The sequence below is a fragment of the Terrapene carolina genome, unplaced genomic scaffold (genome assembly GCF_002925995.2).
Source record: "Terrapene carolina triunguis isolate 2854851 unplaced genomic scaffold, T_m_triunguis-2.0 Scaffold674, whole genome shotgun sequence".
NCBI lineage: Eukaryota > Metazoa > Chordata > Testudines > Emydidae > Terrapene > Terrapene triunguis.
In genome coordinates, this window is record NW_020665025.1 from 36,091 (window position 1) to 47,473 (window position 11,383).

At 49.9% G+C, this 11,383-nt stretch overlaps 1 protein-coding gene across 6 annotated transcripts; it reads right to left on the minus strand.

Moving 5' to 3' along the window:
- Window positions 1–2,463: 2,463 nt before the first annotated feature.
- On the minus strand, window positions 2,464–10,746 carry LOC112121918 (ecto-ADP-ribosyltransferase 5-like). 6 transcript variants are annotated; one of them, XM_029913488.1, is made up of 6 exons: window positions 10,467–10,746; window positions 9,849–9,940; window positions 9,266–9,357; window positions 7,833–8,556; window positions 3,563–3,595; window positions 2,464–2,613 (listed from the first exon to the last, which is right to left on the minus strand). In XM_029913488.1, exons 2-6 carry the CDS (start codon window positions 9,850–9,852, stop codon window positions 2,492–2,494), a joined length of 975 nt encoding a protein of 324 aa, XP_029769348.1. In that variant the 5' UTR covers window positions 9,853–9,940; window positions 10,467–10,746; the 3' UTR covers window positions 2,464–2,491. The 6 variants fall into 6 exon arrangements, with proteins under 6 accessions (XP_029769348.1, XP_026515537.1, XP_026515533.1 ...); XM_026659752.2 differs by lacking the exons at window positions 9,266–9,357; window positions 9,849–9,940 and adding an exon at window positions 9,095–9,189; XM_026659748.2 differs by lacking the exon at window positions 9,849–9,940.
- Between the last annotated feature and the right edge of the window lie 637 nt (window positions 10,747–11,383).

Sequence of the window (11,383 nt, forward strand, 5' to 3'; positions counted from 1 at the left end):
GACATTTAAGAAAGAGGATTCTCTATACCACCCTAGGGCACTGGTCTGCCCTGTCCAGTGTCCCTTCTCCAGCTGTGGTCAATCCCTGAAGCTTCAGAGGAAAGTGAAATACATCCTGTCCAGAATACATCTAGCAAATTAGGCATGGGAGGTGAGGAGGAGGAAGATGGAATTCCTTCCTGACCGTGCAGGTGGTTGGCTGAAGCCCTGAAGCATGAGATTTGATTATAGTCATTGTCTTAATGCAGAGCTGCTAGTGCTATCAGTATGCTGAAGCTAATGCAGGCCATCCTGGTCTCCCCATGGCCCAGGAAGGAAGGGGATGAACAAGGGGACTCTCAGATTCCAAGGCCAGAAGGTGCCACATTAGTGGTTCATAGAGCTCCTCAGCCAGTTCCTTTATGAGCCTTGGGTATAAATTTTCCAGGCCTGTTGATTTGAAAGTATTTAATATGAGCAGATGCTGCCACACATCCTCTTTGGTTACAGATGGTAAAAGTTCTATTCCAGCCACATCATCATCTGGGATGGATACATCCACCTACTTCATTCCAAACACAGATCAGAAATACCTACTGAACATTTCTGTATTTTTAACCTTGTTTACCATCTGTGTCTAGCAATGGACATATGCCTGTCCTCAGGTTCCTTTTGTTCCTAATATGTTTAAGAAATGCCTCATTATTATCTTTAACTCTTGGCCATTGAGAGTTCACTGATTTCTTTAGCTTCCCTTATCAGTCACCTACATTTTTGAACTTACCATTTGTTTCCCCTTTTTTCTATCCTTTATATCTATATATCAGGGGGTAGCCGTGTTAGTCTGTATCTACAAAAACAACAAGGAGTCTGGTGGCACCTTAAAGACTAACAGATTTATTTGGGCATAAGCTTTCATGAGTAAAAACCTCACTTCTTCAGATGCATCATGCCCAAATAAATCTGTTAGTCTTTAAGGTGCCACCAGACTCCTTGTTGTTTTTATATCTATATAGTTCATTGCCATTTCTACAGCTCCTTTAAACCAGGATGGCTTCTTGTCCAGCATAACTTTTTTTCATGTGTGTGTAATTGTGGATTTTCGGGGTATCTTTTAGGATATTTTGAACAATGCCCAGTTTTCATCAACATTTCCCACTTTGAATTTATGTTCTTAGTCAGTTATGCCAGCAATGGATTTAAACTTAGGAAAACTGGCCTTTTAAAGTTGCAAATGTACGGATGACTCGTAAGTGCCACTTTCTGTTTGCACAAGGTAAATGCAACCAAATCATAATCACTGGTACCTAGGCAACTGCTAATTTTTAGGTCACCAATTAACTCTTCTTTGTCGGAATGAGATCCAGTATTGAGTTACTCTGTGCTGGGTGCAGGTCTTTCTGTGTTAAGAAATCATTATCTATTATGTTTAGAAATTCCAAGGAAGTTTTGTTACTGGCCGCAGTAGGTGTCCAGCGAGTGTCCTCCAGATTGAAGTCCCCATGATAAACTAGTCATCTCTTGAACCCAGAACCCAGGATAGTGTCTCAACCATATGACCACCCTATCTGAGCCTGTGTATTCCTTATTGCTGGTCTCATCTCACATGGATTTATCCAGCAGGGGGTGTTATGCACCACATCCTTGAGGGGGACTATGCGCCCATTCCCAGCATCACGAAGTTGTAGAGATCTTCCTGAAGCTTTATGGTGTAGATTTGCCCCTAGTTTTAGAATTAATAATTGCGGGAGAAAATACACCCAGGGCTCATGCAGGACCTGAGTGGTTTCTGGGCCTCTGTACAGGGGGAAACTTCACCCATAAAGTTCTGCACAGTCCTGGATCCTCCTTCAGATGGCAAGAGAAAAAGAACTCAAAGATTCCAATCTTTAGATTGGGTGGGAGGGATAGCTCAGTGGTTTGAGCCTTGGCCTGCTAACCCAGCGTTGTACGTTCAATCCTTGAGGGGGCCATTTAGGGAACTGGGGTAAATATCTGTCTGGGGATTGGTCCTGCTTTGAGCAGGGGGTTGGACTAGATGACCTCTTGAGGTCCCTTCCAATCCTGATCTTCTATGACCACAGCCAGTTGCTGTAACTAATGAACAGCCCAATGACTTAGTCATGATGTGTTTGGATCATATAATAAAAAACCCAACACAATTCCGAGACACTTAACAGACAGGTACCTATGGAACTTTAACAGTGTAAATTTTATAAAAGGTAGGAATGTAACACTTAAAGGGGGACACAGAATGGAATGATGATACTGTTCAGCCACTAGATGGAGCCACATGAGACCAGCCGACCTGGCAGTGTAGGAAAGTCTCTTAATGGGGCTACGTCTCGTGTATCTCTGTAATGGAGCCCCTGGGGCCAGCCCAAACCTGGTACAGAAGCCTGACCTGCTAGTAGTAGTAGCCCTGCTGCCCACCGTGTTCAAGGAGTACACAGCACAGCGTCCAGTAAAGGACCCCACCTCCATTTATTTTTTTGAGACTTTTTTTTTTTTTTTACAAAATCAAGATGAGTTTGAAATTGGCGAAGAGTTTCTGAGCAGCAATGTTGACCAGGACAATTCCACCAACGAACGCAGGGCTCATGTTGCCGGACACCCTGACACTCCTACCTGCAACTAAGGAAAGAAAATATGTGAGCTAGTGCATTGAACAACCTTTCAGAGGCCAGGAGAATATTAAGCACCTAAATCCACACTGAGTGGTGACCCAATGGATGCTCCGGATGCTCGGCACCTCTAAAAACCAGGCTGCTTATTTACCTACGTGCTGCCAACCTTATCGAGTATGAAGAAATCATAGACATGTCAGGCTGGAAGGGACCTCGCGAGGTCATCAAGCCCAGCCCCCTGTGCAGAGGCAGGGCCAAGTAAATCTAAACCAGCCCGACAGGTGTTTGTCCAACCTGTTCTTGAAAACCTCCAGTGAGGGGATTCCATGACCTCCCTTGGAAGCCTATTGCAGAGCTTAACTACCTTGAGAGTTAGCAAGTTTTTCCTCATCTGTAACCTGAATCTCCCTTGCTGCAGAGTAAGCCCATTACTTCTTGTCCTGCCTGCAGTGGACACGGAGAACAGTGGCTCACCGTTCTCTTTATAACAGCCCTTAACATATCTGAAGACTGTTACCAGGTCCCCCTCAGTCTTCTTTCTGAAGACTAAACATGCCCAGTTTTTTTAACTTTAACTTTTAAACTTGCCCAGTTTAACTTTAACTCCTCCCAGCTCAGGTTTTCTAAACCTTCGATCATTTTTGTTGCTCTCCTCTGGACTCTTTCCAATTTGTTTACATCTTCCCCAAAGTGTGACACCCAGAATTGGACACAGTTCTCCAGCTGGGGCCTCACCATTGCCAATTGAGCGGGACAATTACCTCCCTTGTCTTACATATGGCACTCCTGTTAATAGATGCCAGAAGGATATTAGCTTTTTTTGCAGCTGCATCACATTGCTGACTCATATTTAATTTGTGATCCACTGTCAGATGTTTCAAGTAATGTATCAAACTAAAAGCATCTGGCCTGTCCCTGGGACTACCAGAGATCAGAGTGGAAAGGAGAATTCTTACCTGTGTTGTCAACACATTCTGGAGACTTCTCTCCTAAAACATAAACAGAGACTTCCGTTAAACAGCTGTCTCCTCTAGGGGGAAATTTTCCAAGGCTGGCATGGACAAATGTCAGCTTTGCATCTTCGTTGGAATTGGTTCAAACTCACATGACAGCAAGCTAGACCCAGCTGAGATATGTTTGCATTTAGGTCTAGATTTTTAAAGGTATTGAGATGCCTAAAAATGCAGCTAAGCACCTTGTGGGATTTTCAAAGGCGCCAGCCACATTTGAAAATCCTACAAGCTGCTTAGCTGTATTTTTAAGCACCCAAATGCACTTAAAAATGTGGTACTTATGCCTGAGGCCGGCCTATAATAGGTGCTAGATCTCTAGGGGATTCTATGTCCCAAGTTCAGAGAAGCTATCAGAATAGCCCTGCTGAGCAACTCCCATGAAATCTATACAAGCAGGAGTTTCTCTGCACACCACAGACAGGTGGCAAGAACCTGCCTGCACTCCAGAGTAGATCCAGAAAAAGGGGAGGGAGGGATTACTTGTCTGTCTTATAAAATAGCTTTTACACCCTACATTGCCCTTCCAGCCCTGATCACAGGGACAGTGAGAGGGTCACAACAATCAAGAAGGCCAAGGATCTGTCTTTCCGGCTGGTACCATGCCTCAGCTGGGACAGTGTAACAGTGAGGCAAACAAGGAGCAATGGTCTCAAGTTGCAGTGGGAGAGGTCTAGGTTGGATATTCGGAAAAACTATTTCACTAGGAGGGTGGAGAAGCACTGGAATGGGTTACCTAGGGAGGTGGTGGAATCTCCATCCTTAGAGGTTTTTAAGGCCTGGCTGGCTGGGATGATTTAGTTGGGGTTGGTCCTGCTTCGAGAAGGGGATTGGACTAGATGACCTCCTGAGGTCCCTTCCAACCCTGATATTCTATGATTCTATGAGTCAAACTCTTGCTGTATTGTTCTGGTGCAATGCTCAGGGCTGCCAGTAGATGTCACCGGAATCTGCATCTTAAAGATTAGAATCAGGGAAGGGTCCTGTTAATGTGTCAGGGAACTGAAGTGGGTTATGTGCCTGTGGGCCCCATTCTGCTCTCATTTGCACCTGTGTGAATCAGGAGTGACTCCTCAGTGGAATCTCTATCCCGTCAGACATCAGCTGCTTGTCTTCGCTTTCAAGGCCTGTCATGGTCTATCCCCCCCCGACCCATCATCTCTCATTCGCTATGGAGGTGTCAGCTCCCCTCTCTGGTCAGCCCATGAACCCAGCCTCCGTCATTACATTTTCAAACCAGCCCCTTCCTGCTTTCTCCCCTGCTCCCTTCACGACTGGGCAGAGCTTCCCCTCAACACCCACAAAATGATCCCATCATCCTGCTTCAAATCCCTCCTTAAAACACTCCCTTGCCATGACGGCTGCAAAGAACTACAGCTCTGCTAGGCTGCCGGGGCGCTGCGCCCCCGCCCGATCCCACTGACCGCGCTGTCTCATTGTTTCCTTGGGCTCCCCTGCCCGTCTCTTTCCATCCGTAAGCTCCTGGGGGCAGGGACCGTGTTTGTCCAGCGCCTAGCACCAGGGGCCCTGGGCCGTGCCTGGGGCTAACAGGTAAGCAATATGAACAACAACTAGCGAGCACTCAGAACCAGGCCACGCGTGTCTGAACAAAGGCTAGAGGGAGGACGCTCTCTCAGACTCCTTGACCAGATTCTCCAGTGCGGTGCGGCCGCTGTGCACTGCAGAAGGTGGCCCTAAAGCCAGCGTATCCAGCCCCGAGAGGGGCAAAAGGAGGGGGTCCTCTGGTAGCATACGAGCTCCTGCTTTGCTCTGTCACTCTCCCTCCCCGCTGCTGGCATAGCAAGGAAAAGGGGGTGCAGCCAGGACAGACCTGCATCTTGCTGCTCCTCTGCTGTGTCTTCAGCCCCTTGGGGTAAATGACAGCAACCCTCAGGCTGCTGCAACATGGCCCAGGGGAAGCTGGCCCTGCACAGAGACTGCAGCAAGCTCAGAGAGTACACAGGTGGGCTTTGCACACCCCCATCCCATAAGAACATAAGAACATAAGAAAGGCCGTACCGGGTCAGACCAAAGGTCCATCTAGCCCAGTATCCTGTCTACCGACAGTGGCCAATGCCAGGTGCCCCAGAGGGAGTGAACCTAACAGGCAATGATCAAGTGATCTCTCTCCTGCCATCCATCTCCACCCTCTGACAGACAGAGGCTAGGGACACCATTCCTTATCCATCCTGGCTAATAGCCATTAATGGACTTAACCACCATGAATTTATCCAGTTCTCTTTTAAACCCTGTTATAGTCCTAGCCTTCACAACCTCCTCAGGTAAGGAGTTCCACAAGTTGACTGTGCGCTGCGTGAAGAAGAACTTCCTTTTATTTGTTTTAAACCTGCTGCCTATTAATTTCATTTGATGACCCCTAGTTCTTGTATTATGGGAATAAGTAAATAACTTTTCCTTATCTACTTTCTCCGCCTCACTCATGATTTTATATACCTCTATCATATCCCCCCTTAGTCTCCTCTTTTCCAAGCTGAAGAGTCCTAGCCTCTTTAATCTCTCCTCATATGGGCCCCGTTCCAAACCTTTAATCATTTTAGTTGCCCTTTTCTGAACCTTTTCTAGTGCCAGTATATCTTTTTTGAGATGAGGAGACCACATCTGTACGCAGTATTCGAGATGTGGGCGTACCATCGATTTAAATAAGGGCAATAATATATTCTCCGTCTGATTCTCTATCCCCTTTTTAATGATTCCTAACATCCTGTTTGCTTTTTTGACCGCCTCTGCACACTGCGTGGACATTATTAGAGAACTATCCCGACTTGTATAGTGTCTGTGCTTTGACCGTAGTTGGGGTTTGGTCCCTTATTCCTTGGCCTCATATTTGATTATGCATTTATAGGGAGAGAAGCTCAGAGTGCAACCCCCCAAACTAGCACTAAGATGAACGCAAGGAAACTGAGAATGCCCCAGTTCTCCTCCAACGAGGAGACTGTATCTAACCAGGAGAAGCAAAAAAAGAGTATGACTCATGAGGCTAATTCTGATCTCATTACCACCAGTTCCGGGAACTGATATCACTTGAGTTGCAGCAGTGTAAACAAAGTCAGAATGAGGCCCCCAAAATCAACTTTAACTCTCAAGTTTGTTCGGTAGGAAGACAACCTGGCCTGCGGAAATGCATGGTTATGCATTGCATCAAAAGGATCCATACGAGAGAACGACCCAGCCATGCAAAGACGGGAGTGGTTAGAGATCAGCGTTACAATCCAGCCGCCAGTTTTAAGACAATCTCAGGGCAAATTTAAAAACGACATTTCATTGCATGCCAAGCAAGGGAAAGAAAAGAGAATCAGTAATTAACATGCAGGAGCTAGAGAGGCACAGAAGACTAAAACCAAAGAAGCAAAATTTCCCATATATTAAGCCCGTGAGGATTATGCTGCTGCTAAACTGCACTGTTGAGTCTCCAAGCTGCCCATGCCTGGGAACATTGAGATCCTTGTGTTCTGAGGACATCGTAAACCCAAACTGGGGGCAGCTGTTCAGTAGGTATTTGGCGAGGTTTCAGGCAGTGCCCCTGGCATGAGCCAGAGATTCCCAGGCCAGAAGGGACTGTTGTGATCACCAGTCTGACCCATGTAGCACAGGCCAGAGGATTTGACCCAGGCACTCCTGCATCAAGGCCGATAACTTGGGTTTGTCTGCGGAACGGGCAAACAACGAAGGGGAGGGAAGGAGATAGTCTCGGTGGCCGGGCTGGGCTCCTGTCTGAAGGATTGTTTAATGCTGCCGGGGTGATGCTAAGGGGCAGGACGCCTACCGCTTGTAGTAGGGACCCTTAAAAATGATTTAAAAGGAAGTAAAAAATTACCCTTCCAAACTTCCGTAGGCTTCTTGGCTTCCTTATTGGGGGCCCAAGTCTGCAACCCTTGCCCACCTGGGGTGAAGCCCCTTGGGCAAAGGGGCCAGCAAAAGGCCAAGACATGACTTAATTCCCACGTAAGCCCTATGGCTTTATGGATGAGCACTGAATAGCAATAATGGCCTTATGTGGGACTGAAGCGGTGCAGAGGGCTTGGTGCCGGCCCAACGAACAGGACCGAATTTCACCCTTAGGAAATAAATTAGATTAACCTAAGATGTGGGTCACATCTGAGCCACCCATTTAACGGCTTCCTCTGCGATTGGCTTGTCCCCGTTCCGAGGTGGCCGAGCCTGGCTTGCTCCCGTTCCAACGCGGGCCGGCACTCACCCCCAAGGTAGGCGCAGTTGTAATGGCTGCAGGTCCGGTTCATGCTGTGCAGGAGGAAGACGCTGCGGTTCCCCTCCCGGGAGAAGCTGGAGACGTTGAACACCTCGCTCCCGGGGATCAGCACTTCTCGCTCGGAAGGGATGGCGGAGAACGACTCGATGTGGACGCCGAAGCAGGAGCGCAGGGTGAAGAACGTGGCGTTGCCGTAACTCCGAGCTAAAGCCACGTCCAGCGAGGAAGAGGTGAACTGTCCGAACCGGAACATACCTGCCCCGCTGGGCTCGAAGCGGATGGATCGGACTCCCCGGAACAGCTGGCGTCTGAACAGGTGGCCACAGTCAGCCCGTAAGAGCTGTAGGGCTCTCGTCAGATAGTAATGGAGAGCTTTGAAGTGGAAATTGCTCATGTAGTTATCTCGGGAGACCCCAGCCTCTCTCACTGCCTTGTTCAACTCCCAGTACAGTGGCTTGGAGGAATCAGTGTAGACCAGGATGGCTATGCCATGTTCATCCCTAAAGCCCTCGGGCACAGAAAGCCTTTTCTTCTTAATTGCCCAAACAGCCGATAGGTTTCCCCACATAGAGCCCAGCAGCGGGTGTCTGGCTTTTTCCTCCTCTAGCAGGCGAGGTGCAATATCCGTTTCCATTTCCTCAGTGCAGCCGGTGTACTGGTCATCGAAAGAGTCGGGTGCCATTCCCAACTGCACAGACTGCTGGCATCTCACCTGGAGGGAGACGAAACAGGTTGCTAAGGGGGTGGTCGGGGGTAGCCAGGTCTGACTGGCAGCTCAGCCATCTTGCCCTGCAGTGGCAGAGTAGTTCTCATGCTGGGCCATGCAGCCAACAATGCTCCCGCCCCATAGCTCCTGGGCACAATTTTACCCGATGGAGGGAACTGTTTTTCAGTGACACTGGACTCAAACTGGATTACCGAATAGCTCTGCAGGCATCACCGTGGCTCACTGACTAGAGAACTGGACTAGAACTCAGGAGAGCTGGGTGTTCATCCCACCTTTAGAAAGTCACGTCCCCTCTCTCTGCCTCAGTTTCCCTGTGTGAAACGAGGGAAATGATTTTTCTCATGCTTTGGAGTCTGGAGCAAAGCATTCTAGTACTTAGAGTGCCTTCCCATCCGAGGGGTGTGTTCTACTGACTGGCAGCCACATCATGGAGGCTGATTAAAAGCAAAATTTCATCTCCATCCGGACTCCCCCACAGCTCACAGGATATTCCCCACCTGTACACAGCGGCACTAATACTTACACAGTGAACAAACAGCCACAGTCGCGGGGTGGCTCTCTACAGACGGGCCCTCCTCTCTCCTCCCACCGGCTGTGACCCTCTGAGACGCCACGTACCTGAACCGCCGGGACAGAGACAGGTTACGGGAATGAGGGGACGGTGGAGAGAATTCAGCTGGAGGAATTCAGTTACCTGAGAAGTTTCCAGCAAGGCGAGAGCCCAAAGAGAAGCCAAGGAGAGAACCACAGACCTCAACGTCTTCATTTCCCAGCTCACCTGCGAGGCTGAAGGCAAATCCAACGGGCAGATCAGTGGACATCGGGCAGATTTCGACATCACCCGCGGGGGGATGTAGCCTCCCCAGTCAATGGGTGCGCCATGCTGATCTGCTGGGAGGGTACCACCCTCGACCCTGGCACCAGCACCCTAATGCCAGCCTGGTGTGGAGGACAGGCCTGTGGGGGCGCAAGGATGTTTGGGGAGCCAGCCCGCCCCATGCTCACCCTGCAGCGGTGGCTCTGTCCCGCAGGCCTATGCCTCGCTCCTCACTCAGGGCATAGCGCCACCGGGGGCTGGTGCGGCACCCCCCCATCATGATGGAGCAGGGAGCCAGGCTCAGCCAGTGTGGTGGTCTTGTTCTCCACACTCTTCTACCCCTCTTTAGGCCTCCTCTTCCACACCAGGCTGGGAGAAGTGTAGGTTTACCTGGCTTTGCCCCCTTGGTGCCACGATTTCTGTAGGTGCAACTGATCCCATGAACCTACGCTGCCATCACCCATAACCACCAACCGTCTCACGTCAGTCTCGACACCACTCCCGCAGTGAGGACATCCCGTGCACACGGCAAGGTTTCAGAGGACAGAATTCCTGCAGCAGAGGAAGCCCAGCCTGAAGACAAGTTGTTGACTATCTGGTATATTTTTAGTAACCCTAATTTCTTTTCACAGGAGCCAGCTGGACAAGACAGGGCTCGGTCACAGTCCAGAGGACGTGGCTAAAAATAAAGGAACGGAGCTGCTGTTTGCATGGAGACACTGTCTAGGGTTCACAGGGCAGACACATCAGCAGAGACCGTGGATATCTCAGCCGGCAGCCTCTAGGCCTAGAATCATGCAGGAAGTGACAGATTTTAGTGGGGTTTCCCGGAATGTACATTAATCATGCAGAAGGTGAAGCGTTCCACTCCGGGGACGCTGCGCATGGTTTTGATTTCAGACGGTGTCCCAGCAACCCACCGCCAGACGCATGCAAACCCTGCGCACGGACAGGGACAGATGGCATTTGTACCAAGGCCAAAAATCACAGGGAGGGAAGCAGCTTCCAGGAGTTACGTAGGAGACAGCCTCAGGGCACTGTTCACAACAAACACAAGCATGGGGAGAGGGGGCTGTACCTGATTTCCCCAAACAGATCACTGTTCCCGGCAGGCAGAATCCCAAGCCACACGTCTTACGTTGAAGGGTCCAGCTGATTCCCTGATCCCACTGGGGCTTCTTCAAAGAAAAAACTCTATGGGAAAAACATTTTTCCAAGCCCTTTCCCTCCCTGCAGGAAACAGCTGAAACTAAGTAACAACACGACACTAAGCCCAGTTTATCTTCGTTATTTCCATATATTTGACCGGAGATCCCAGAAAGCAGAGCACAGCCAGTGCCATGTAGGCTACATACAGCTCTCGGGTGTCCCAACACCGCACGTGTAGCCACTCATCTAGCAAGGGACCAGCTGACCTGCATTCAGTTCCCGTAAGTAGAATCAAGCTGGAGATGCCTTCGCCCTGCACAGATCTGTTTACAAAGTGGAGTGATTTTGGTTCTAAGCCATGACCTTTGCTGACTGAGATAAACAAAACTAAAACTCCAGCTAAACTGCCCAGCACATGGGCCAAGAAGTGCCTCTGGCTCACAGTTTTTCTTCATTCCAGAAATAACTAGGGGCAACAAGAAGAAATAGCCTGTAAAGTGTAACCCTTCTGCCAGGGGGTGAGGGCAGGGACCAGGGCCGGCTCCAGGCACCAGCCAAGCAAGCTTGTGCTTGGGGCGGGAGATTGTTCGAGGCGGCATTCTGCCCAATCCTAGGGCGGCACGGACGCTTTTTTTTTTGTTCCGCTCCGGCCGCCCTGTAGGGGGCGGCAGCGCGGAGAACCAGAGCGCCCTGCAGGGCAGTCCTCTTCCTTCCCTCCCCGCCGACCGGAGCGGAGCCCTCGCGGCAGGCGGCAGGAGGCGGCGCAGCGGGAGGGGCCGCGTGGCAGCGCCCCTGCTGTAGCCCTGGCCGCCCCCTTCTCTCTCTCTCCCGCTGGCTCCCTCCCCC